The sequence below is a fragment of the Chionomys nivalis genome, chromosome 1 (genome assembly GCF_950005125.1).
Source record: "Chionomys nivalis chromosome 1, mChiNiv1.1, whole genome shotgun sequence".
Taxonomy (NCBI): Eukaryota; Metazoa; Chordata; class Mammalia; order Rodentia; family Cricetidae; genus Chionomys; species Chionomys nivalis.
In genome coordinates, this window is record NC_080086.1 from 1,244,769 (window position 1) to 1,271,805 (window position 27,037).

Sequence of the window (27,037 nt, forward strand, 5' to 3'; positions counted from 1 at the left end):
TGCACCGTGTGCTCGGTAGCCTCAGAGGTCAGAAGAGGGGGTCAGATCCTCTGGAATGGGAGTTGCTGATTTTCGTTAGGCATCGTATGGGTGCTGGGCATTGAACTCGGGTCTCTTCTAAGAGCAGTAAGTACTCTAAACCAGTGAACTATCTCTCCAGTACAAAAATATGTATTTTAACACAATTTTTTTTCTGATATTTTCTGTTAGCTGCAGCCCTTGTTTCCCTTTCCTTCCTCTCGTCCGTACAGATTACCAGCGCCTGATGACTGTGGCGGAAGGCATCACCACACTCCTCTTCCCGTTCCAGTGGCAGCATGTCTATGTGCCCATCCTCCCTGCCTCTCTGCTGCATTTTCTCGATGCCCCTGTCCCTTACCTGATGGGTCTTCAATCAAAAGAAGGAACTGACCGGTCTAAATTAGAACTTCCACAAGAGGTAAAGCGTTTGTTGACTTCAGTCATGCTTTTATTACATAACATTGTCTTTGTGCAGTAGTCACACCGGAATCTTCCCGGTACTGTTGGTTAGGGCCTGAGCCCTAGCCTGTAAACTGTTTCTCTGATACTCGATGTAGCACAACTACTAGTTAAATACACTTCAAAGAGGACGGTGACAAATTTCACAACTATACATTTCTGAAGGTGGTTCAATAGTAGTGTGATATTACCATTTTATCCTAAAATAATTTAACTTTTTCTTTTCTTTTTTTTTTGGTTTTTCGAGACAGGGTTTCTCTGTGGTTTTGGAGCCTGTCCTGGAACTTTAACTTTTTCTTCATCCTCATGCTATAAATTTTGTTTTGAAGCAGTGTATTAGGCCACTCTAAAGTAATAGAATTTATAGAATGAATATATATATTCATCATATATACATATTAATCATATGTGTATGTATGTATATTTGATGCCAGTGAAGGAATAGACTTGCTAGCGGATGAGAGCAAGCAGTCTGAGAAAGATGCTTCCTTCTTCGCTGTCCTTATGTCAGCTTCCAGCAGAAGGCATGGCCCAGATTAGTAGTGGGTCTCCCACCTCGAGAGATCTGCATTGTAAGTGGATCTTCCCACTTCAGATTAAGCAAAACTACCTCACAGGTGTGCCCTTCCGTTCTGGGGTTTGTTAGCTCCAGACGTTGTCACGTTGACAACCACGAATAGCCACCGTAAGCAGTATATAGTCCAGACTTAGTATTCCTTTAAAATTATTTTTAACTGAGTTAAATTTTATTTTTTACCTCCATTGAATGGAAAGTAATATGTCTCAGCAAGCAGGACAGTGGAGACAGCAGGTACGTTACTGCTTGCCATCTTCAGCTATGGCCCGTGATTAGCCGTTCTTAATGTTGGCATGATCTGTGAGACAGAAATTTAACCCCTAGCTTATTGGTACTATTCTTTCTCTGAATTGTATTTTCAAATATTTAGGAATAAAATAACCAAGAGTAATTGAAAACATTTCAAATTTAAATTTTTGCTCTTGTTAATGCTATTCAAAATTGGAATGGAAAGCTTTGAAATGAAATATTAATGAAGATGATATGGCCTATTTTAAAACATAGTGATCATTAGCTATTTAATTATCACCTTTCTTAATAAAATTCCTCTTAACTGAGCTTCACTTTAACTTGTTCTCATTTTAAGAAGTGAATACAAGAGCCAGGCAGTGGTGGTGCACACCTTTTTAATCCAAGCACTCAGGAGTCAGAGGCAAATGAAACTCTGTGAGTTTGAGGCCAGCCTGGTCTATAGAGCAAGTTCCAGGATAGCTAGGGCTACACAGAGGAATACTGTCTTAATAAAACTCCCCCCCAAAAAAAGGAAGGAAGAAAGAAGGAGCCGGGCGGTGGTGGCGCACGCCTTTAATCCCAGCACTCGGGAGGCAAAGGCAGGCGGATCTCTGTGAGTTCCAGGCCAGCCTGGTCTACAAGAGCTAGTTCCAGGACAGGAACCAAAAGCTACGGAGAAACCCTGTCTCCAAAAATAAAAAAATAAAATAAAATAAAAATAAAAAAAAAAGAAGGAAGGAAGGAAAGAAGGAAGAAATCCTGTAATCAGTCATCTCGTGTTGCTTTGCCAAAATTAACTTTGTGATTCAAAGGGATGTCTTAGTTAGGATTCTATTGCTGTGAAGAGACACCATGACCACTGTAACTCTTGAAAACATGTAATTGGGACTGGCTTGCGGTTTCAGAGGTTTAGTCCATTGTCATCACGGCAGAGCATGCCAGCATGCAGGGAGACATGGTGCAAGAACAGGAGCTGAGGTTCTACAATCCACAGGCAGAAGTAAAAACTGAGTCACAAGGCCCAGCTTGAGCATTTATGACCTCAAAGCCAGCCTCTGCAGTGACCCTACTTCAACGAGGCCACACCTCCTAATAGTGCCACTCTGAATGGGCCAAGTAGTCAAACGCATGAATCTAAGAGGGCCATAACTATTCAGTTCACCACAGCTTGCTTGAGGCCGTATCAACCCTGCATATTGTCGTGTCTGCTGTGGAGAGAGTGGGGGACTGCTGTCGTCTTCTCTGTTCCCTGAATTTTCTTGCTTTCTTCCGAATTATGTTAATGTATCTTGTCAGTTCAAAATAATTAAATTCTTTTCTTCCCCCCTGACCCACCCAGCAGGTCCTAAGTTATTCCAGGGTCTGAAGAGGCACTATCTGAAAGACATGGGCGGGCGAGAGAGAGAAACGGACGCCAAGCAGTATTCCTTTGTCAAGGCATCCGTTTATTGAAGCATGTTTTATGTCTTAAATACTCTTCAATGAGGAGCTTGGACAGAGGGAACTGGGGAAGGGGGAAGGGGAGAAGGAAAGGAGGGGCAGAAAGGGGAGTTGCACCTTCAGTGGCTAGAATACCTGCTGTTAGTGATTAGCAGCAAACAAAGAAGACACTCTGTGGTGCCCTCTGAAGGTTGAATCTCCAAGGTTAGCACACAATGTTTTAGTTAACTTTAAGTTTTCTGTCTCAAGGTTTTTACTTCAAGGCCCTGTGAGAAAGGAGAAGCCTGAAATGGCTCCTGACACCCCCCCCACCCCCAGACATGGTTTCTCTGTATAGCCCTGGCTGCCCTGGAAATTACTCTGTAGACCAGGCTGACCTCAAACTCAGAGATTCACCCTGAGTGCTGGGATTAAAGGTGTGCGCCACCACTGCCTGACAAGAATTAAAGACTCTACATTTTCAAAGGAAAAGAAATAGTCTACTAGCCAGATGGATTTTTTTGGTTTTTTTAAAGACTTAATGTTTTAGGTTTTTGATTATATATTATAAATTGTTTGTCAAAGATAGAAGAAAATTTATTTAAATATATAAGTTCTTTCTGATTTCTATGAATACTTGTTGATATACTTTAATGCAACTTAGTCTACAGACAGTTGGAAGACTTTTCTCTGTCTGCTTGTATCATTTGACCCTAAAGATAAGCCAGTTAAAATTTCTAAAAGCTCTCAAAATGATGTCTGTGATTTTCTAGTTGTTTTTTCCAATCATGATCTCAACATTGTTTAATAAATACACAAACTCATCTATGAGATAATATGAAATAACGAATCAGCTGTAAAAGTCATGTGGTCTTATTGGTCTTAATAAATAAAACCCGGAGTCAGATTTTAGGAGCTGAAAACTGAGGGATCAGAGAAGAAGTGCGGCCGGCCACTAGAGAGACCTTTTACCTCTTCCACTGCTCAGACTGAAGGGGCAAGTGATCCTGTCCTCAGACTGCATCCTCAGAATGTGGGGACTGTCTTCAGGCTGCAGCTGTCTCCACCAGACCTCAGACTGCACTGAGCTCTTGTCTCCTCCCACCTTATATTCCTCTCTCCGTCCAGCCCTTTCCACCTTCCTAGTGCTGGGATTAAAAGTGTGGGATCCCAAATGCTGAGATCACCTTTGTGTGAGCTGTTTCTCTTTTAGACAGATTCAATCTTGTGTAGGCTAGGGTGGCCTTGAACTAACAGAGATCCCTCTGTACTCTGATCTTCAGGCAAGCTTTATTTGTTAAAACACAAACAAAATATCACTACATTGTAAGCAGTGTTTCTGTGTAGAAACCATACATTAAAGAGTATCATTGACCAGATGTGGTGGTGCATGCCTTTAATCCCAGTACTGGGGAGGTAGAGACTGCTAGATCTCTTGAGTTCCAGGACAGCTAGGGCTACACAGAAAAACCCTGTCTCAGGGGAGACAAAAAGAGTATAAGTGTTTTAAAAGAAAAAGTTAACAACATGTCTCTTTTCTCTCTGGAAGCATTTTACAGTGAAATGAAATAACCAGCTTCACATAATTTTAAGAAGGAGAACATAAAAATATTTTAAGCTAGGTGTAGTGTTACACACCTTTAATTCCAGCACTTTGGAATCAGATGAAGGTAGATGTCTGTGAGTTCAAAGCCAGCCTGGTTTACATAGAGAGTTCCAGGACAGCCAGAGCTACACAGAGAGAGACACATTTTTAAAAAAAATCTCAAATGTTAAATATTGCCAATAAAGACTTGGGAGCAAGATGCTGGGGTGAAAACCTGCTATCTCAGAGAGGCAGAGAAAGCGCCAGCTGACCTTCCTCCTCTGCTGATGTCCACGCTTTCTCCTACAAAACTCCAACTGGATGTCCCTCCCTTCTGCTTCCTGTGCATCTCTCTCTCCATTCTCCTCTCTATTACTCTCTATGGTTTTTTCTTATCCATTGGTTGCTTGTTCCACCTTTTGACCTATGTTGACTTTATTTAATCCTTTTTACAATATTCAAGCAGAAAGCCCTTAGATTAAAGGTGTACGCTATAACTGAGCCACACCACAACTAGAAACAGTTTTTTCCAGCAAATAATGCAACCTCGGGACTAATCATATGATCAAATATTATGTAATAGACCTTGTCTCAAAAAACCCAAAAATAAAGGAGGTGGTAGTAGTGCCCACTATAGGCTTGTTTCCTCATCGCCCAGACCCGAATACAACACAGAAGCTGTATTAATTGCAATACTGTTTAGCCAATACCTTAGGCATATTTCTGGCTAACTCTTACATCTTAAGTTAACCCATTTCTATTAATCTATGAATCACCACGAGACTGTGCTGTACCGGTAAAGTTCTGGCTGATGGCTGGCATCTTTCTACTTCAGTAGCTATATGGCATCTCTCTGACTCTACCTACTCTCTTTATATATCTCTGTTCAGATTTCTCCCCTGGCTTTGCTCTGCTAAGCCATTGACCAAAACAGCTTCTTTAATAACCAATGGTAATAAAACATATTCATGGCATTCAGAGTGGAATTCCACATCAACCCACCTTTAATCCCTGCACTTGGGAGGCAGAGGCAGACAGATCTCTGTGAGTTTGAGGCCAGCCTGGTCTGCAAAGTGAACTCTAGGACAGTTAGGATTGCACTGTCTCAAAAAACCAAAGCAAATAAATAAGAGTAAAGTAGTCTTTTCAAAGAGACTTAAATGTGCTTAAATATGTTCCCCTGAAAACTCTGAAATAAAATGACTAAATCTAGCAAGAAAGTTTCTAAAAATAGTTATAAAAATGTCACTTTCAGGAAAAGTCATTTTAGTTATTATGTAGCTAATATAGCTGCCTAGACTTATAACTAACCACCTACTCCCTTACCTCATGATTTAAAATGATAGATGTTAGTGGCCGTTATCTTTTAGGGAGGGGTGAGGGAGGGGAGGGAAGAAAAGTGCAGCACTAAGCCTTGATCACACAGTCTTGTCCTGATCTTCAACCATTCTTGTTCATCTTTACTGTGTTAGCTGGAGAGATGGCTCAGCAGTTAAGAGCTCTTCCAGAGGAATCTTAAGACTGAGCTCTACAGAGATTCCTACACATTCATGTTTGTTGATTCACTATTCATGATAGCCAAGATAGGGAGTCTGTATAGCTGTATAACAGATGTACTAAAAAGAACAATATGGCTTGCATACACAGTGGAAATTTATTCAGCCACAAAAAGGGAAGATATGCCATTTGTTAGAAAATGGATGAACTAGAGATCATGTTAAAGAAATATACCTGCTCAGAAAGACAAATATTGTGTGTTTTCTTTATGTGAAATCTAGACTTTTAATGCATACATACATATACATATATATACATACACACCTGTACCTGCAACACATGTACATATATACATATACACATATAGGTACACAGATACATACGTATATGTAGTGATATTTCGTTCCTTTTTTTTTTTTTTTTTTTTTTAAAGACAGGGTTTCTCTGTAGCTTTGCAGCTGTTCTGGAACTAGCTCTTCTAGACCAGGCTGGCCTCGAACTCACAGAGATCCACCTGCCCCTACCTCCCGAGTGTTGAGATTAAAAGCGTGAGTCACCACTGCCCGGCTCATTTATATTTTGGTAAATAAAGCTTGCCTGAAGATTGGAGAGTAAATCACCCACACTGGTCATCCTTACAGACCAGACAGTGGTGACACACACTTTAATCCCAGTAGCCACACTAATTTGTCATAGAATCCAGGTGGTAATGGTGCACACCTTTTATCCCAGCCATAGAGAGGAATATAAGACAGGAGGAGACAGCTCCCAAACAGTCTCATACTGAGCATTCCTGGAGGCAGGATCACCATTTGGAACTGAGGTAGAGGTAAGAGCCAGTGGCTGTTTTGCTTTTCTAACCTTCAGGTTAAACCCCAATATCTGTCTCTGGGTTTTTATTAATCATGCTGCATACATACATACACACACATTTGCACACATACATATACACATATCCATATATACACGCATACCTATAGATACACACATATCCATACATATATGCACATATACATATATACACATGCACACCTGTAGATACACACATATAGATATACATACACACATATACATATATACACATGCACACCTGTAGATGCACACATATAGATATACATACACACACATATATATGCATACATATACCCCCACATATATATACATACACACACAAATGGTAGAAGGACCTAATGGGAAGGTTGAGAGGGTAACTGAGAGGAAGACAAAGTCTCATAGAGAATCTAGGTTTAATAATATGCGTACATATATATATTTAAGGCATGAAAGTAAATGACAGGCCAGCATAACCAAAGTATAAATGTAGAAAATGTCATAATGAGGGGCTGGAGATATGGCTCAAAGGTTAAGAGCGCTGGCTGTTCTTCCAGAGGTCGAGTTCAATTTCCAGCAACCACATGGTGATCTATAATGAGATCTGATGCCCTCTTCTGGTGTGTAGACATGCATGCAGACAGAACACTGTATGCATAGTAAATGAATCTTTAAAAATAAAAAGAAAATGTTATAATGAAACATGTTATTTTATGTGCTAAAAAAAAATTAACGAATAAAAGACTCTTCTGACCTTATATGCTGGCTTATGTAACTTCGTGTAGGGGCATAGGCCTAGTATGATGAAGGTCCTGGGCATGATCCCTGACATCTCACTCACAGATAAAATTCTGAGCCTTGAAAAGATTACCATAAAGTAATGTGTAAAGTACTGAAGAGAACTTTCTTTCTTTTTTTTGGTTTTTCGAGACGGTTTCTCTGTGGTTTTGGAGCCTGTCCTGGAACTAGCTTTGTAGACCAGGCTGGTCTCGAACTCACAGAGATCCGCCTGCCTCTGCCTCCCAAGGGCTGGGATTAAAGACGTGCGCCACCACCACCCGGCTGAAGAGAACTTTCTTAGGGTGCCCAAGGCTCCAGTCTCAATTTCCACACTACGCATACCCACCAAAAAATGCAGTGTAAAGAAATAATTTTTGAGCCAGGCCTGGTGGGTGTTTGCCTGAAAATTTAGGAAACCGAAGGAGCTGGGAATCAGTGTCATGTTCACCTTATCTATATGGCAAATTCAAGACTAGCCTGGGGTCTGGTATTTTGTAAATTGTTTAAGCATGGTATACTTTGTTTCTGTTTATAAGAGAATATTTTAGAACATTACATTTTTTTCAAGTTGTCACCATAGAATCACAGTTCTCACCTTAAAGGGAGTAAGAGATGTTTATTCTGGAGATAAATATGAGTGATCTTTACCTGAGAGCCAGGATTTAAATGACACTAAATAGCATGTTCTAATGTGATAACAGTTTTGTGAATTTTTCAAATGCGTTGGAAAATTTAGGTTACAGCAAAGCAGGGAAGGCTCTGCTACGGCCTCAAGTATTGGATGGCATTCTTTCTAACAAGTCTTCGTACCACCAGCTCCCCAATAATGACATGCTCAGCCTTAGCTTAGGCTTGTTCCTAACTAGTTCTTAGAAGTTAACCTGTCTTTTAAAATCTACATTCTGCCATGTGGCTTGGTTGCCTCTGTTCTGTACTGTCTCTCCAACTTCTTCAGAGTCTCTGGAGGAATCCACCTGCCTAGATTTCTTTTCCTCTCTCTCCCCTCAGAAATCTGCTTATCTTCTCCTGGCCACGTACTGGCCATTCAGCTCTTTAATAAGTCAACCAGAAGGTGCGTTGTAAAAATATTCTGTGACAGTTCTAAGCCGTTAAATATTTTATGCAGATAAAATAGTTCCACAAGGTTGGTGGGAGCTAAAGGGTCTCATTGGTAAATTTCTAACTTACAAAGATGTTAGGCCAATCACAGGTGGACAGTAATGCTATTTAGAAGGCTAAATATAGCCCAAGATAACTTGGCTTTGGATCTACAATATTGGAGCCCTCTGAAGTCATTTAAGTTTTAATAAGTCAGCCTTGTACATTTTCACAAAACATTTGTGATTGTTTTTTTTATTTCAGGCTAATTTGTGTTTCGTGGATATTGACAACCATTTTATTGAATTGCCTGAAGAATTTCCACAGTTCCCCAATAAGGTGGATTTTATCCAAGAGCTATCTGAAGTTCTTCTCCAATTTGGGATTCCTCCTGAAGGCAGCCTCCATTGTAGCGAGAGTGCCACCAAACTGAAGAACATGGTTCTGAAAGACCTGGTTAACGACAGAAAGAATGGCAATGTCCCCACCAGCAGCATCAGCATGTACGAGTTAATGAAGGGCAATGAAACCATAGCCCGCCTCCAGGCTCTTGCTGATAGGACTGGTGTGACTGTGGAAAAAATTGACCTCTCAGCTTCTCTGAATGAAAAAGAAAAGGATTTGAAATTACAGTGCGAAGAGGCAGAATTGAGGGACTACCAACTCAACGTACAAGTACGAGAGGTCTTTGCCAGCCGCTTTATACAGATGTTTGCAGATTATGAAGCATTTGTGATTCAGACCGCCCAGGACATGGAGTCCTGGCTGACCAACCGGGAACAGATGCAGAACTTCGACAAAGTAAAAAGAACCATAGTTTTCCTCTCTATGATTGTAATGACCTACATTACTAGTCTTTTTATTTAACTTTTTAAGCACAGATGTTTCCTTTCTTCCATCCCACTAAGTTTTTTATGCTAGATAAAGTAGTTTCACAAGAAAGCAAATCCTTAGGAGGTAGAAGCAGGAGGGTCAGGAGTGCAAGACCACCCTCTGCTACGCAGTAAGTCTGAGGCCAGCCTGGGAAACCCGAGACCAGTCTCAAGAGCAAATTGACCGCTCATAAAACTGGCTTTTGAATTGAATATTAAATTATTATATCACATATATTTGATCTTGATTTTCATGAGTCTTCTGCTCCTGTAAGAGTTTTATTTACTCTTGTTTCATGACCAACTCTAGAAAATTTAAGCCCATTCCTTTTCTAAGAAATTCTTGATAGCCTTCACCCAGTGATGTAACATTCAACTTGTTCATCTAAAGGTTAACAGGTTTCATAAGCCTATTCACGTCTTTTGTATCTTAAAAGAGAACAAATGGATAAATTTGGTTTCATGACTGCTAGTCTAGGATTATGTTCCAAAGTTTTTAGAGAAGGAAACTTTTTGCTGTCCTCTGAAGCTTCTCTCTAAGGTTTGCTCTACCCCTCCAGTGCTCTTCATGCACCCCAGGTCTCTCCCAACAGACAAAAGCACAAGAGATGTCTGTGGCGTCCTTTAGGTCACCAGGACGCTGTTACTGCACAAGTGTAGTTCTGTTAGAATGTGTCATAAAAACCTTCCCAAAGGAGCTATTACACTCCAAGATGCTAAGTGTTTAATTTTGGAGCATCTGATAAATAGGTATTTATTAAATGTTTGTGTAGTATCAAAGATTATTTTCTGGTGTTATCATATTTTTTCTTGTGGAGGATAATATAGTATGTGCATCAGAATTTGCTGGTGTACTTTATGCCTGATTAAACTTCTTTAATATTAAGAAACCACTTTTTGGGGGGGGGGTTGGTTTTTTTTCGAGACAGGGTTTCTCTGTAGTTTTGGAGCCTGTCCTGGAACTAGCTCTTGTAGACCAGGCTGGTCTTGAACTCACAGAGATCTGCCTGCCTCTGCCTCCCAAGTGCTGGGATTAAAGGCGTGCACCACCACGCCCGGCAAGAAACCACTTTTTAAATATATTTCTGCTCTAGGACCTGTTTCCATTTTTGCTTAGTTTTTATTATACTTTTCTCCACTTTAAGAACTAATCTTACACATTCATGATCTATCTTTGAGGCAATTTAGATTTTGATTTAAGTTAATATCCTAATACCTTGTTCTTTTTTATTCTCTGTGTAGTTTTATATTAGAAGTGGATTTCTTTCCGTATAACCCCTAAGAAAATGGAATTTACATGTTGGATTCCAGAAAGCTAGAATCATCTTATTTTCTACTAAGGAAATATGCAGGGCAGAGTAGTCTTGAAAAATCAACTCTGGTTGATTTTAAATGTTATAGGACACAAGAATCTGAACATCAAAAGCCAATGTAGAGACTGCTGTGAGTCTATCTGGATATGGTTATGTGTACTTATATAAGTACATTAAACTATGCAAGCTTTTGATTGAAAAGTGCGCTCTGTAAAGAAGCTTTTATTAAAAATCCCCTGAAGTAATAAATGGAAAAATTAAATATTCTAGGAAGAAACTTGATGAATACTAAAAATAGCAACTTTATGTTGGAACTACCTTTCTCCTCTGACTCTGAAAGAATGAAAAACAAAACCAACCCAGCGGCTGGAATAGGAGTTCACTTACAAGTTTCAGCTCATCGTAACCAAGCTTAGAATTCCTACGTACGGTATACATGAACTGAAGAGAACAAAGAATGTGAGCGCTTCAGATAGAAGCCAGTTATAATCTATTGCATCACGCAAGCCAGTAAGAGGGAAGAACAGCTTGTATCATTTTGAAGATCTCCTTGTATATTTTTTCTTTTTTAAGGCAGTGTTTTCTCTCTTTAAATCACAGACAATGGTGTTAACATAGGTATGAAAGGAGTTTAATCTTGAGTTAGAAAAACATCTGCTTGAAGATCAAAAGAATTTTACCCATAGGCACAAATTCCATGTTGTTATTTTTAAGTTCTTACATAAACATATGCAAATTATTATGCATATATGTGTATATATACATATTTGATATATAACTTTGATATGTATATAATCTGATATATAGTCACTCACTCATCTTGCAGCCTTTTGGTTAGGGGTTCATTTCTAGGCTAGGAACAGGGAACAGAAGAGATTACTCCCTGGGAAGAACCAGCTGTAACGGTAGGTGAAGTGGATGATTGACAGTCCATTGTATAGCACCTTATCCGCCATTATTCACTGATGATTCCTCTCTTGTGCGTAATGGTCATTAGGATACCAATATCAATGCTAAAGTCCTAAGTGACCAAAAAACCTAGAAATTTAGAGGAAAGGAAAAACAAATAGAACTGTAAGACTTTAAATGTCAAACATCAGTTTTATATAAGTTTGAAGTAATAACCGTAGCACACTGTTCATGTTCATCTTATATAACATTAAGGTGACCTCATTAATAATTTGCTAATTATCTCACTACAGGCGTCCTTCCTCTCTGACCAGCCTGAGCCTTACCTGCCGTTTCTTTCACGCTTCATTGAAACACAGATGTTCGCCACCTTTATTGATAATAAAATCATGTCTCAGTGGGAAGAGAAGGACCCTCTGCTTCGGGTCTTTGACTCTCGGATTGAGAAGATAAGGTTGTATAACGTAAGGGCACCCACACCCACCCTGCGGACTTCTATCTATCAGAAATGCAGCAGTTTAAAAGAAGCAGGTATATTTGCCATGCCTTTTTTTTTTTTAATTCATGATCATTTCTCTTTATAGACTGTTGAGGTATACAGCACAAAGTTAATTTTGTTTTTGTTTATCAAGACAGGGTTTCTCTGTGTAACTCTGGCTATCCTAGAACTTGCTCTGTAGGTCAGGCTGGTCTCAAACTCAGAGATCGACCTATCTCTGCCTCCCGAGTGCTGGGACTAAAGGAGTGCACCACCACCGCCCGCCTGAAGCTAATTTTCGTTCTGTGACATCATTGACTAGTCCTAGTGTTATCAAGAAGCCTTTATACTTTTCTTCAGACTTCTGTGAGTCCCTATTTTTATGGACATTCAAAAAAATGCAGATTTTTGTTATTTCATGCTGCCTCTTTACCCGTCACCTCTTGTCTCTAGCTATTAACTAAAATAGTTAACCCGAAGCATGGTGGAACATGTCTGAATCCTAGCACTCAGGAAGCCAAAATAGAAGGACCGTTAGTTTAAGGCAAGATTTTGTCTAAAATAAAAACAAAAAGGAAATCTGAGATGCTGTCTAGTTTACATAGCTAAAACAGTACATGTTTGCTTTGTGGTACAGTTAGTTATATAGTTTCATGTCTTGAAATTAAATCTCTGGGTTTTTTCATTCAAATTAAAGGTTTCCCCAACCCTAACACCAGTTTCTCTGAAAGAATTATGAATTTTTCTGGACTTGTCTGGTTGTGGCTGTTAAATAAATAATAGCCAACATTTGCGTGTTTCCTATGTGGCAGTGTTTGCCTTGATATGCCTTCACATGCAATCTTCGTGACAGGGTGCGCACGGCTGTTTGTTGTTGCTTTTTTATCATTCTGTGAGCGAGGAAACTGAGAGATTGAAGAATTTGGCTGTGGTTCTGTAACTGGTTCTCGGTGGAGCCATGAGTGGGTGCAGATCTGACTGATTTCTAGTACCTAAAGCCTTATTTTATTAGTGGTTTTATTCATTAACAAAAATGTAAAATGTACCAATTCATGTAGTTTTGCATATTTATGCCTAGTTCCCAGCCCATTCTTTGCGCTATATATATATCCTTTTATTTCTTACCATTCAGTAAACAGTAGTACTTTTGCTGGGCAGTAGTGGCGCACACCTTTAATCCCCACACTTGGGGGTAGAGGCAGGGAGCTCTCTCCGAGTTCAAGGGTAGCCTGTCCACAGACCTAGTTCCAGGACAGCCGGGGCTACACAAAGAAACCCTGTCTCCGAAGAAAAAAGTGACACTTTTTATTTGAGACCAGAACTTTCTAGTGGATGAAAGCACACAACGGAAATGTAGCTTCCTTGTTCTGCTTCTGTTGCTCGCTTGTGCCTTTCTTTCCATCTTTATTTAAATAGCTCAGTCGTGGGAGTAATAAAGTTGTTTTAGCCTTTGGAGGGGTTTGTTGTTTTTGTTTTCCTCTGTGTATCTCTGGCTGTTCTGGAACTCATTCTGTAGAACAGGCTGGCTTTGAACTCACAGAGATCCACCTGCCTCTGCCCCTTAAGTGCTGGGATTAACAGTATGAGCCACCGCTGCCTGGCAGGTTTTAGCATTTTTAAGGAAAGAAGTATTAAATGATAACTTTTATGCAGTCTTCATCACTGTTGTATTCCTACGTATACGGGCAATTCCTTGGAGACCCTTCAAGAAGTGGCAAGTACCTCTCTCTGTGTTTCTAGAAACTGATAGATGAATGGACTTGTTTGTTCAGAGCTTTATGACTCCAGTGATTTTAATAGTTATGTGAGTGCCTCGTTGGGAGAATTTCATCCCTCTCTTCCTGACAGAGTTTTTAAACCGGGATAAAGTACCAGCTTCTTTCTTTTTTTCTTTTTTTTTTTTTTAATATTTATTTATTTATTATGCATACAATATTCTGTCTGTGTGTATATCTGCAGGCCAGAAGAGGGCACCAGACCTCATTACAGATGGTTGTGAGCCACCATGTGGTTGCTGGGAATTGAACTCAGGACCTTTGGAAGAGCAGGCAACGCTCTTAACTGCTGAGCCATCTCTCCAGCCCCCAAGTACCAGCTTCTTAACTTAACATGTATCTGGAAAATCTTAGCAGTTAAAATGGATTTCTCTCTGCCTCTTGGAGCCTGAGAATCACACTCTCATCATGAAATTGTGTGAAGCACTTTTGAAAATGTTCCATTATAGACTTAGTATGCCTGAAAATAAGATGAGGTTCCCAGGAAGTTAAAGACTTGAAACTGTAAAGGGAGACTGTAGTCTATGGCTCCCCCATCTGACACAGATGTTGGTTTGGTGCAAGTGCAGGCATGCGTGCGTGCGTGCGTGCCAGTTGTTTTCAGTGCTGGGAACTGAAGATAGGGCCTTGCCTTGGGCGTAACAGAGAAGCACACAGGTACTTTATACTCTGTTCTGAAACAGTCTCAATAAATTGCATAAGAAAGGTTTGAACTCACAATTCTCCTTCCTCAGCTTCCTGACTAGCTGGGCTTACAGGCCTGTACCACTAGGCCTGGCCCCATTATTTCTTTCATCAGTAAAATTGCTTTCCTCCCCCCCCCCCCCAGCAAAAGGAAAAGACATAGAGAAGGGTGTTGCTTCTGGCACTGCGTTTTTGTGGTTATGTGCTTCTGCTACTGTTTTTCCTCTAAGCAAAAAGAATTTTGATTTGCAGGTGAACCTTTGAGGCCCAGACTGTCTACTATTGATATTGTAGCTTCAGAGCCTTGTGATTTCTATGTAAAAAAAAACCAAAAAATAGATAGTAATATGATTTTCTTTTTCCTCACCAATCACCACAAATCAATATTGGCGTAAACCCTTGAAAGTCTTAAGAGTAGACACAACCTCTGACCTCACAAAGTAGGCATGATAATTTCTGAATGTTCAGCATCCCCTAGCTGTATAATTACTAGAAGCTACATTGCTATATGTTCCCTGTGGACATGTGTATGTATATATAATATTTTCATTATTTATTTAAAATTAATCTTTTTAAAGTCATATTCCTGATTATCAATGGCCTTTGTAAAAATCTGTTTCTGAATAACAGGATGATTTCAGTTTTCTGTAGGTGCATGAATATATGATACAGCGTTTTAGGAATGAAATGCCTCTAATTTATGATAAATTTAATTTATAGCCCAGTCAATTGAGCAAAGACTGATGAAAATGGATCACACTGCAATTCACCCACATCTACTTGATATGAAAATCGGCCAAGGCAAATATGAGCAAGGGTTCTTCCCAAAGCTGCAGTCCGACGTCTTGGCGGCAGGACCGGCCAATAACAAGTAAGCGTGTGTCTACCTGAGTGACACACACACACTCATGTCCTTCCCCAGCTAATGTCCACATTTATTTATTTATATTTTAGACCACTGCGTCTAATTAGTGCTGGCAGTATGAGAGAGGGTAGGACCAGCGTCTGGAGCATGGGCGACCTAGCAGGGACCATGTGCCCTGAGGAAACCTGACTCTCCTTCCTCCAGCAGCTGCTCTTTGGGTAGAAGTGGGACTTGGTGAATGCTGGAGTTCTGACTGTCTTGCAGGCAGAGGCAGCCACAGCCAATGTGAGTTCATTGGTGAAATGGCCCTGTCCTGGGTGGAAACCAGTTTCACAACCTTTCTCCTCAGCCCCTGGCTTCTGCGGTCTTCTCATTCCCTCTGCAATGGTCCCTGCGCCTTTTAGGGACAGGGTGTGATGCAGAGTTTACCCTGCCTGTGTCTAGAGTACTGGGACTGCAGATGTTGATCAGCCTCTGTTTTATTTAATGCTGGAGAGCAATCTAAAGGCGTTTTGTGTGGGGTGAGAATTCTGCCAACTGAGCTACAGCTCCACGTCTTGTTTTCTTTTACTCGTAAATGTTCTAGAGTTGTTTGAATTGCGTTGATATAAATGAGTACATTGTCGTTCATTATAGAACATTATAGTTCTCATTCATCTGTTTGGTAAGTGTTGGTTGTACCATTAGTATATATGAGGATTATCTTGGTTAAAGATTTAACAGTGAATCCAGCTTGGTGGTACATACCTGTAATCTTGGCATTTGGGTAACTGAGGCAAATTCAAGGGCTACATAGAAAGACTGTTTCAGGAAGAAAAAATAATTTAACAATGAAATGAATATAACAATAAAAAACATTTTCAAGCATGAGAATAAAAAGCATTAAAAACAAGAGATATAACTTATAGCAAGCGAGATGGCGAGAACCGCAATCCTAGCACCAGGGAGCCCGAGACAGCAGAGCACAGCTTGGAGACCAGTCCATAACCGCTCGTAGCTCCAGAGGGCCGTAGGCCATGCACGGCACCTGCACTCACATGCACATACCTGCCCATAGACATGTAAGTTCATAGTTAAAATAAAAATTACTTTTTAAGTAGAAAGTCATAAATTTATTTTATTCTTTTAGGACACTACAATTAAAGTGTTATAAATTATGAACTTTGAGAATATTCTTTTTGGTTTTTCGAGACAGGGTTTCTCTGTGGCTTTGGAGCCTGTCCTGGAACTAGCTCTGTAGACCAGGCTGGTCTCGAACTCACAGAGATCCGCCTGCCTGAGAATATTCTTTTTGCTAAAAATATTTACCTATATTTACTTGGAACACATCAAGGAGACCTGCATTTATCTGATATAATCAGGGATCAACTTGAGTTAAGATCCGACTTGATGCTGGGTGTGGTGGTACACACTTTTAATCCCAGCATGGAGAGACGGAGGCAGGGGATCTTGTGTTCAAGACTAGTATAGTCTACATAGTTCCAAGACAGCCAGAGCTACACATATCTTTAAAAAAAATTCGGACGGTGGTGGCACATGCCTTTAATCCCAGCACTCGGAAGGCAGAGGCAGGCGGATCTCTGTGAGTTCGAGGCCAGCCTGGTCTACAAGAGCTAGTTCCGGGACAGACACCAAAAACTACAGAGGAAACCCCATCTCGAATAAGCAAAAAAAAAAAAAAAAAAGTCTGACTTGTTATGTGTGTCTAGCACTTAGTATCTCCCTTTTAAATGTTTGTGTGAGTGTGTGTCATGTGACTGTGGATCCCATGGGGGCTGAAAAAGGGCATCAGATCCTTGGACACTGGTTACAGGTGCAGGAACCAAACTCAGGTTCTCTGGAAAAGCACCAAGGACTCCTAATTGCTGACCCCTCTCCAGTTCCTAAGCTCAGTTTTTAAAAAGTGTTAATTGTGGTGATGGTTGTGAATATCCAAAACCCATTAGATTGAGTGCTTTGAATGGGTAAGTTAAATGGTATCTAAAATTATAACTTTAAGCATATTTTGAAAAGAATTGATTGAAAGAACTGAGCATGGTGATTGTACAGAAGACAGGAGGATCATGATTTCAAAGCCAGACAAAAGTGCACAGCAGGACTGTCCAAAGGGAAAACAAAACAGCGGCTGTCAGCCTTCTGTGCAGAATGGTTCATTCTTACTGGATGGTTGTTTTGTTTTGTTGCTGTTTGGTTTGGTTTTGTGTAGTTTCTTTGAAGGAGGTTGGTGTTTTGGGTTTTTGTTTTGGTTGGTTTTGGTTTTTTGAGACTGGATTTCTCTATGTAGCTCTGGCTGTCCAGGAACTCACTGTAGACCCGGCTGGTCTCCAACTCAGATCCTCCTGCCTCTGCCTCCCGTGCTGGAATTACAGGCGTGTGTCATCACTGCCCAGCCCATTATTTCTTCATGTCTTTTTATTTGATTGGTTTCCTTAGTCTATATTGTCTTGGTGTATTTATTTTCCAGTCGCTGGGTGAGCCGAAATGCCACAGCACAGCGCCGGAAAGAACGCCTTCGCCAGCATTCTGAGCACATTGGACTAGACAATGACTTAAGGGAGGTATGTGGTCTGCCTGCCCGGGGTGCAGTCATCTTACTTTAAAATATTATTTTCATACTGAAGTGTAACAGAAAGCCTATTTCCAGTTTTCTCCTTTTATTCATTTAAAATAGGGCTGTATTTCTGTGTATTAAATCTAATAGAAGCTGTGTTTAGGCTAAAGTTTTGGTTAATAGGTCTCCTGAAGGGAGCAACATTGAGGTACACATATATCTACATTTCAAATATAATTTAAGGTTAGTAAGTAAAGATGTATTAATGTATTCTTTCTCTTTGGCTTGTTGACCATTTTTTTAGAAGTGCCAGAACTGATTTTAGATATAGATCTATATGCTTTATTTGTATTCATTGAAAATAAAATTCAAATTATCTTTAAATGATTGTTTCATCTCATGATCAAAAAATGCAAACAAAAATCTTGTTCATTGTTTCATAAACTCAAATGTGTAGAAATACAACAGAAAACATCATTCCAAACTGAAGCCTTTCTTGTCCATTGCTTTTCCTTCACTGCCCTCTCCCGTGCTGTGACCTTATCATATGCATGCAGATTTTGCTTCTTTTTTCTTTTCTTGTTCCTTTTCCTTTTTCTACTTTTCTGTCGTTGAAACGTCGCCATCATCTTAGCCTTCGGGGGAACTTTTGGTCTGTCAGAACTCCATGGCATTCTGGGAGTGGGATCAGGGCCCAACTCCTCCTGCACGGCTTCCCAAAAAGTCCTTCTCTGAGTGCTGCCTGGTATGTTTTTGCCCTGAAAGTGCTTCCCAAGATGTTCCTGAATCCTGTCTTGGGTGTTTCTGGAATGGCGCACACACAAGAATGCATGTAGCATGTTTTGCTCTATGCTTCATCTTGTGTTTTCTGCCTGTTTGTGCTAGAATGTGCTCGCACAAGTAATTCTATGCTATTGACAGTAAAACTGACATTCAAATCCTGAGTCATTGGGGATGTGTTTGTATATATGTGTGTGTATGCACACACACACACATGCACGTGTGTATATATCCTCAATAACAAATTGCTTTTCTTCTAAGTGGGAGAGGAATGTAAATTCTTTCTTTTTTTTTTTTTTTTTTTTTTTGGTTTTTCGAGACAGGGTTTCTCTGTGGTTTTGGAGCCTGTCCTGGAACTAGCTCTTGTAGACCAGGCTGGTCTCGAACTCACAGAGATCCGCCTGCCTCTGCCTCTCAAGTGCTGGGATTAAAGGCGTGCGCCACCACTGCCTGGCTTAAATTCTTTCTTATTTTAAGCTTTTTTTCCCCACAAGTGCAGAAGTAGCTTAGTATTGATGGAGATGGGTCTTGTATTAATCTGTTGCTTTTATTGGTTAATTAATAAAGAAACTGCCTAGGTCCATTTATAGGCCAGCCCTTAGGTGGGTGGAGTAAACAGACAGAATGCTGGGAGAAAGAAGCCTAGTCGGGAGTCGCCATGATTTTCCCACTCCAGACAGACGCAGGTTAAGATCTCCCTGGTAAGCCAGCTCATGGTACTACACAGAATATTAGAAATGGGTTAGATCAATATGTAAGAGCTAGCCAATAAGAGGCTGGAGCTAATGGGCCAGGCAGTGATTAAAAGAATACAGTTTTCGTGTAATTATTTCGGGTAAAGCTAGCCGGGTGGCGGTGGGAAGCAGCCCCGCCGCTCATATTACAACAGAGTGGCCCCTGGCGCCCAACGTGGGGCATCCATCTTCGGCCTACAGGCCCATAGTATCCAGCAGACACATTTTCATGAAGCAGGAAATTCCAAAGACAGTTCAGTCATTTTCTGCTGTGTCCTGCAGAATGTCTCGCAGACTCTTTATTTCGGGTAAAGCTAGCCGGGTGGCGGTGGGAAGCAGCCCCGCCGCTCATATTACAACATAGTATCACTTTTTCTGTGCTAGATGTTTGTCTTCACGCCATTTTACTTTCCTGGTCTACATTTTGTGTTTCTGAAAGCTCCCTCACTCATCATAGACTGTGAGACTCTCTTGTCTAACTTGACATTTTAGCTGATGAGCAAGAAGTTTGCCCACAGTTAAATGGGCGTACGGAGCAGAGCTGAACACAGGACTCCTAATGTCCAGGCTCGGGTATCTTCCCCACTGTTGATGCATACCAGTTTGCTCTAACCCTGCTCACTTGAGAGTACGAATGGTCTAAGACTCTGGCTTACAACTTTGTCTTCTTATGTTACTAGTTTCCATTTATAGTAGTCTTGTCTTCCAGTAAGTTAGCTACAATTAGAAGGTTAGAATCTCTATTAGAAAACTGTGGGGCTGGAGAGATAGCTCAGAGGTTAAGAGCATTGCCTGATCTTCCAAAAGTCCTGAGTTCAATTCCCAGCAACCACATGGTGGCTCACAACCATCTGTAATGAGGTCTGGTGCCCTCTTCTGGCCTTCAGGCATAACGCAGAAAGAATATTGTATACATAATAAATAAAATATTTAAAGAAAAAAAGAAAGAAAGAAAACTGTGGAGGAGGTACTTAGTTCCAAATTCAGTGTTTATTAAACAAGATTGCAATTTCATATATATTTACTAGTGGCTTATTGCTTTTAAGTTATGTATTTATTTATTTATTTATTTATTTTTTGGTTTGTTTTTCTTGGTTTGTTGTCCTTGTTTTGTTGTTTTGAGACAGAGTATCAACTGTATAACTCTGACTGATCTGGAACTCAGATCTGCATGCCTCTGCCTCCAAAGACCTGGGATTAATGGTGTACACCACCACATCCAGGTGGTTTTGTGTTGTTTTCTGTTTTGCTTTATGTGTGTTTGTCTGTCTATCTGTCCGAGTATGTGTATGCCACATGAGTACAGTACTCTCAGAAGGCATTGAATCTTTACAGTTGGTTGTGAACTGAACCAACTGTGAAGTGGGGCCAGGAACCAAACCCAGGTCCTCTGCTAGAGCGATTACCTCTGCTTTTGTTTTTGAGACAGGAACTCCTGTATCCTAGCCTGCCCTCACCTGGCATGTATTTAAGGATGATCTTGAACTTCTGATTCTCCTTTCCCACCTCCTAAGTACTGGGATTAAAGACATGCACCACTATACCCATTTTGGTTTGTTTTTCATAATAATAGTATTTATTATTGTTATTGTGGCGGTAGTAATTTTATGAGTCAGGGTCTCACTATGTACACTTGGCTGTCTTGAAGCTCCCTGTGTAGACCAGGCTGACCTCCAGTTTACAGAAATCATACCTTGGCTTCCCTGTGCTGGGATGAAAGATGTGGACTACCACACCTGACCTTTATTTTTATTTGTAAATTAAGTTCATGTTTGTGGGGCTATGTGCACTCGAGTGCAGGCCTATGGAGGCCAGAGACATCACATACTCCTGGAACTGGAGTTACCTGAGCTACCTGTGTAGGTGCTGGAAGCCGAACTTAAGTGCTTCCCAAAATCAGCACACACTCAGGACTATTTCTCTAACTCGGCACACCAGGCTTTATACGGTGCTGGGGGTTCTTTTCGTGCTAGTCAAGCACTCTACAGTTGAGCTGTATCCCCGGTGGGAAAGCTCTTTAAACATTAAAAATGTATTTTTACTAATCTTTATATCTAGCTTTTAATTCTGTCCCCAAGTAACAATAGAAAATGAAAATATAATTCTCATGTAGATGCTGCCCTGTAGCTCAGATTGATTTTTCTGAAACTGCTTTTTATTTCCTACATTTAGTTACTTGAAAATTAACTTTAAGGTGTTTCTATGCCCATTGCTATATTTAATGTCCCTACTGATAATAGTTTTCTCATTCTCAATTTTCCCTTTTTTCCTTTGAATAATATTAAAGCAGAAAGTGCATGCAAGTGCTGAAGAACCTGTCTCACGGGGAATTCATTCGTTGTCTCAGTGGTTCTTTACAATTATTAGACTGAGGAGCCATGTTATGTTGTTAATGTTGCCTTTTGTCATGTATATTGAGAGAAGCAAATCACTCGATCCTCCCTCAGTAGAACCTTCAGCAGCTTTAGCAGGTTGATTTTCTTCCATAGGGGAAACAAATTCTCTTACATTCAAAGACTGCAAAGGATTTTACACATTTTATAGTATTCAGTTCTCCCCTTAAGATAATAAGGATAGATTTACATCTGTTCCTGTAAATGTGTCAGTTCACTAGCAACAAAACACTAGTTGTACTATATGATTTAGAGCAGTTCTTAGAGACTCTGCCTTGTAATCTTGATGCCGCGTACAAACACAGAGACTATAGTTTTGCACTAACTAGGTATCTGGGGATGGTTTGGTTTGCTTGCTTGTTTATTGTTGCTGTTTTGAGATGTGGTCTTGAGAAACCCAGCCTGGCCTTAAGCTTGCCACTCCTCCTGCCAGCGGGCACCTTTCGAGTACCCAGGCTATAGGTGTGCACCACCAAACGTGGTTTAAGTGGTACTCGGGATTGATGATTGCAAGTTCTGTGCACGATGAGCAAGCTTTGAGCTGCAGCCCCTTCCCTGTTTTTGACTTTTATGGAAATTGACTAAACAAAGTTCAAGAATATTGGAATGGAGCCGGGTGGTGGTGGCGCATGCCTTTAATCCCAGCACTTGGGAGGCAGAGGCAGGCGGATCTCTGTAAATTCGAGACCAGCCTGGTCTACAAGAGCTAGTTCCAGGACAGGCTCCAAAACCACAGAGAAACCCTGTCTCGAAAAACCAAAAAAAAAAAAAAAGAATATTGGAATGGATGTTTTTGTGTTTATGTGTGTGTAACCACAAAGTCAGAAAAGGACTCTGGGCATACAGGCTGCTAGAACAAGGCAAGGGAAGGTTTTATACAGACACGAGCCCCCATGTTTGCAGCATGTCACGCTTTTCAGCCTTTTTTTGTGAACTATAGCGTGCATCATACAGTGAGATGCATCAACATTAGATGCTCATCAATATGATTGAGGTCATAAAACTAGTTACAATTCAATACTAGTACTATTGAAAGTTAATTAGAGCCGGGGATTTGGCTGGAGAATAGTACCCCAGATGATTAAGGGATGTGAAGTCTTTGTTTTGGAGTCTTTTCTTGATCCTAACTAATTATAATTGTGGTGGTCCCATTAAAAAGACTAAACTCAATGAAACTCCTGGTTTTGAATGAATTTCAACTTAATGTTTTTTTCACTCTCCTTTTCACAAGAGTTAACTGTTTCAAGAGGAGTACACATGTCTTCCACCTTCCATCAAGAGCACTAAAATCTTAATTGCTGTTATACACATACACTTAAGGCCTTTTTTACATCTTGCTTGTTGTATTTGTTCATGTAAGTTTTAAGTAGAAAAGAATATATGATGTTTACACATTTCAAAATACTCCTGATTTTCAGAAATATATGCAAGAGGCGCGAAGCCTAGGAAAGAACATGAGGCAACCGAAGTTGTCAGATCTCTCACCTGCTGTGATCGCACAAACCAACTGGAAATTCGTAGAAGGCTTATTAAAAGAATGTAGAATGAAGGTAGGTATACTGCTGCCACTCGGTGTGCTTCATATTATACCATGTGTGGGTCAGACCTGAGTCCACACGGTGTGCATTCATATTATACCATGTGTGGGTCTGACCTGAGTCCACACGGTGTGCTTCATATTATACCATGTGTGGGTCAGACCTGAGTCCACACGGTGTACATGCATTCATGTTATACCATGTGTGGGTCAGACCTGAGTCCACACGGTGTGCATTCATATTGTGCCGTGTGTGGGTCTGACCTGAGTCCACACGGTATGCTTCATATACCATGTGTGGGTCTGACCTGAGTCCACCCGGTGTGCATTCATATTGTGCCGTGTGTGGGTCCGACCCGAGTCAGCCCCAGTTCTGCCTGGAGCTTCTCTGAAAAGAAAATTTATTGTTTTATTTTTTATGAGTCTGTGTGCTACATGAGGGCAGTACCCATGAAGGTCAAAAAAGGGCATCAGATCCTCTGTGACTGGCATTACAGATGGTTGTGAGCTACCGTGTGGGTGTGGGAATCAAACCCAGGTCCTCTGCAAGAACAGCCAATGCTCTTAATCACTGAGCCACCTCTCCAAGCTTCAGAAGAAACCTTTTGTACACCTGGATATGACCTTCACTGAAATCGTGAACCTCCATGAAGTCTCCGTTGCCCACAGCATCAATGACATGGGAGCCTTGCATAGTTTTTCTCATTTTTTTTTTATTTATATGTATACAGTGTTCAGCCTGCATGTATGCCTGCAGGCCAGAAGAGGGCACAGATGGTTGTGAGCCACCATGTGGTTGCTGGGAGTTGAACTCAGGACCTCTGTAATTGCAGACAGTGCTCTTAACCTCAGAGCTATCTCTCCAGCCCATCTCTTTAACTATTGTATTGAGTATGGTGTGTGTGTGTGTGTGCGCGCGCGTGCGTGCCTGCGTCCGTGTGCACCTAGGCACACGTGGAAATCAGAGAACAATAGAGTCAGTTCTTACCGTCCACCTCGTTTTGAGGCAGCATCCTTCTTGTTCACTGCTATGGTAATTTATGACCAGCCATGATGTTTTCAGACAAAACGCATGTTGGTAGAGAAGATGGGACATGAAGCGGTGGAGCTGGGCCATGGAGAAGCGAACATCACTGGCTTGGAAGAGAATACCTTGATCGCCAGCCTCTGTGACCTACTGGAGAGGATATGGAGCCATGGCTTACAGGTCAAGCAGGTAAATAACTCCAGAGGTGATAGCGGCTTGGGCAGTCAAAGGCTTATTCATGTCAGGTACTGTTCAGTGTGGTACACACCTTTAATCCCAGCACTGGGGAAGCAGGGCAGGTGGATCTCTGTTGAGGGCAACCTGGTCTACAGAGGGAGACCCTGTCCTAATGAAGGAAAGAAGGCCATATGGTGGTGGTACACACCCTTAATCCCAACACTCAGGAGGCAGAGGCAGGCAGGCAGTTCTACAGTGCTAGCCCCAGGCCAGTCAGGGTTACACAGAGACCTTGTCTCAAAAAAGAAAGAAAGAAAGAAGAAAAAAAAAGAAAAGGAGGCAAGGATGAGGCTGCCAAGTGGCAGGTGCTCAAAAGACCCTCCTGGAAGTTATCCTCTAATTTCCATACATGAATGAGAAGTATGACAAGAAAAAGATCTCACAAGATAACTAGATACATATCACAGGCTATTCAGTTCCAGAAAAAAAACACAAAAACCAATCCGTACTAGATGTGGTGGCATACACTCTCAATCTCGCCACGTGGGAGGCAGAGAAAGGTAGATGTAGAAGGAGCTGTGGGCAGGCCTACTTTTTGTCCCGCCTGGCTCCCGCATGGCTAGCTTTATACCCAAAATAACAACACACAAATTGTATTCTTTTAAACACTGCCTGGCCCGTTAATTCTAGCCTCTTATCGGCTAATTCTCACATCCTGATTAACCCACTTCTGATAATCTGTGTAGAACCACGAGGGTGGTGACTTACCAGGAAAGATTCAGCATGTCTGACCTGGTGGCTGGCTCCATCGAGTCTGACCCAGAGAGGAGAGGCATGGCGATTGCCTCACTTCCCTCTTCCTCCCAGCAATCTGTTCTGTCTACTCCACCCACCTAAGGGCTGGCCTATCAAATGGCCAAGGCCGTTTCTTTATTAACCAATGAAATCAAAACAGAAGACCCTCCCACATCAGGTAGAGGTAAGCTGGCATACAAAGTGAGTTCCAGGCCAGCTAAGCCTCAACAGTGAGACTATCTCAAAAAAAAAAAAAAAAAAAAAAAAAGGAAGAAAGATAATCTATGATCAGGAGGTGGTTGGAGGATCTTTAGTGATACACAGGAAGATATAAAATTGCACATGTGTTGGGAGAGCTGGCCCCCACACTGAGGAGAGAGGGCCTATCCTTCACCACAGATATGGGAGAGCTGGCCCCCACACTGGGGAGAGAGGGCCTATCCTTCACCACAGATGTGGGAGAGCTGGCTGCTATGGCATGGACCTAGGAAGGCTGGCCCTGCCCCTTGCCTGAGGGGGTGGTTCCAGTGGCCCCAACTACCAGCTTAGCTACCATCCAGACCCACATTCTGGGCCTTGGATTGGCCTTCCCCATCTATAACTGCTGGAGTTTGTAAAAGGACGGGTCTTGTGGAACAATAGTCACAGAATCTCAGTTAGTTGGGGCAACAGCAGGGTATCTGACAGGAGTTTCCATGAAGATCCAGTGACTGCGGTGTGGCCAGAGGCCTTGAACCAGACCAGTGACTCACTGCAATGAGCATTTTGTGGGTGGGGCTGACTGGACAAAGAGGTAACACCGCATGACACCCCACAGCACTTAATACCACTAGGATGAATAAAGAGGTATTGGAAAGATGGAGGAGTGAGGTGGGGTTTTTTGTGTTTTTTTCTGCTTTGTTTTGTTTTTGTTCATTTTTGGGTGGGTTCTGTGCAGGGATACCGCAGGGTGAGGGATGAATATTGAAGGACTGGGAGGTGAGCAGGATTGGTGCATGATGTGAGATTCCCAAAGACTCAATAAAGAGTTATGTTTTAAAAAATTGTAAATATGTTACAGAAATTATACCCTTTGTTGATTATAGTAAGTATCTGCTTTTGTACAGATTTTTAAAAATGTGCTAACCAAGCCAGGTGTGGTGGTGCATTGTGTTTAGTCCCGTTGTTGTGGGGTATTCACCAGAGAAGACTGCTCAGACATGGGCTTAAGCCAACAGGAATGTTTATTAGCCGTATGGCGACTATGCTGGCTGTAGCACTGAGCCTTCAGGGTGAGCCTTTAAGACAAAAACCATGTCCTGGGCGGACACACTTCAGTTAACAAGAACTGTTAGCCAGAAGCAGAACTACAGAAGCCAGAAAGCAAGGTTAGTGCATTCAGAGACTTTCCCAGAACTATGGACTTTGTGTATGTGCTGAGTTTTACAGCCTAAATGCCACTTCATCATGGAGTCAGTTGTGCTAAGGTCTAAGGGCCTATTAAGGTCTGGGGCCCTGTTCCACCATTACTGGGGTGGCAGAGGCAGATGGACCTCTGTAAGAGATATCTTGTCCGTCTGTCCATCCCTCCCACCGCAAAAAAAAAAAAAAAAAAAATGCTAACCAAAATGAATAGTTCTTTATCAGTTTAAGTTACCTAGTGATTCAAG

The 27,037-nt window shown here is 41.3% G+C and overlaps 1 protein-coding gene across 2 annotated transcripts in view; it reads left to right on the top strand.

Annotated features, from left to right (window-relative positions):
• Dennd5b (DENN domain containing 5B) overlaps nucleotides 1–27,037 on the top strand; it is a 112,981-nt gene that overhangs the window by 47,336 nt on the left and 38,608 nt on the right. For both annotated transcript variants that reach the window (XR_009057004.1, XM_057767643.1), the window contains exons 4-10: nucleotides 252–439; nucleotides 8,763–9,299; nucleotides 11,886–12,123; nucleotides 15,250–15,400; nucleotides 17,859–17,952; nucleotides 23,271–23,402; nucleotides 24,453–24,605. Coding sequence is in view for 1 of the 2 variants with exons in the window: in XM_057767643.1 (XP_057623626.1) it covers nucleotides 252–439; nucleotides 8,763–9,299; nucleotides 11,886–12,123; nucleotides 15,250–15,400; nucleotides 17,859–17,952; nucleotides 23,271–23,402; nucleotides 24,453–24,605 (1,493 nt within the window). In the remaining variant the exon portion in view is untranslated. The remainder of the gene's footprint in view (nucleotides 1–251; nucleotides 440–8,762; nucleotides 9,300–11,885; nucleotides 12,124–15,249; nucleotides 15,401–17,858; nucleotides 17,953–23,270; nucleotides 23,403–24,452; nucleotides 24,606–27,037) is intronic.